The sequence below is a fragment of the Gavialis gangeticus genome, unplaced genomic scaffold, assembly GCF_001723915.1.
Source record: "Gavialis gangeticus isolate Ggan-Ray unplaced genomic scaffold, GavGan_comp1, whole genome shotgun sequence".
Classification (NCBI taxonomy): Eukaryota; Metazoa; Chordata; order Crocodylia; family Gavialidae; genus Gavialis; species Gavialis gangeticus.
Window position 1 is genome coordinate 42,713,762 of NW_017729031.1, and position 491 is coordinate 42,714,252.

The following is a 491-nucleotide window of genomic DNA, read 5'->3' on the forward strand; positions in this document are numbered from 1 at the left end:
CCCCCCCCATGGATCCTCCCGCCCAAATTGGGGGCTGCCCCCCACTTCCCTCCCCCGCTCATCGCGAGCACCTCGGCCCCCCACCACTCACACTTGCTGCCCTCGGGCACGTGCACCAGCAGGTCCTCCTCGCCGGGCGGAGACTCGTTGTAGGAGGCCTCCAGGCGCTGGTACTCGGTGTCGAAGTGCGCCATGTCGCCCCTGCCACCGCGCCCCCCTGCATCGAGCGCCGCGGGGGACCTGGCCAGGGTAGGGGGCAGGGATCAAGGGCAATGCGGGAGGGGGGGAGGGGGCAGGGGTTGCCAGGGCTGCTTAACCCCTCATGCCCCCAACGCTGCCAGGGGGGTTCAAGGGTTAGGAGTAAGGTGGGGGGGACAGGAACTGCTGGGGCTTCTGCCCCACCCCCCCGGGCTGTTTAACCCCTTCGTGCCCCCAGCGCTGCCGGGGGGCGGGGCCGTTTAACCTCTCCGTGCCCGTGGCGGGGCAGGGGC

General features: G+C 71.5%; 1 protein-coding gene across 1 annotated transcript in view; it reads right to left on the reverse strand.

Moving 5' to 3' along the window:
* ATG9A (autophagy related 9A) overlaps positions 1-491 on the reverse strand; it is a 13,404-nt gene that overhangs the window by 12,421 nt on the left and 492 nt on the right. The window contains exon 2 of the mRNA XM_019522671.1: positions 10-240. Coding sequence (XP_019378216.1) covers positions 10-194 — 185 coding nt within the window. The 5' untranslated portion in view covers positions 195-240. The remainder of the gene's footprint in view (positions 1-9; positions 241-491) is intronic.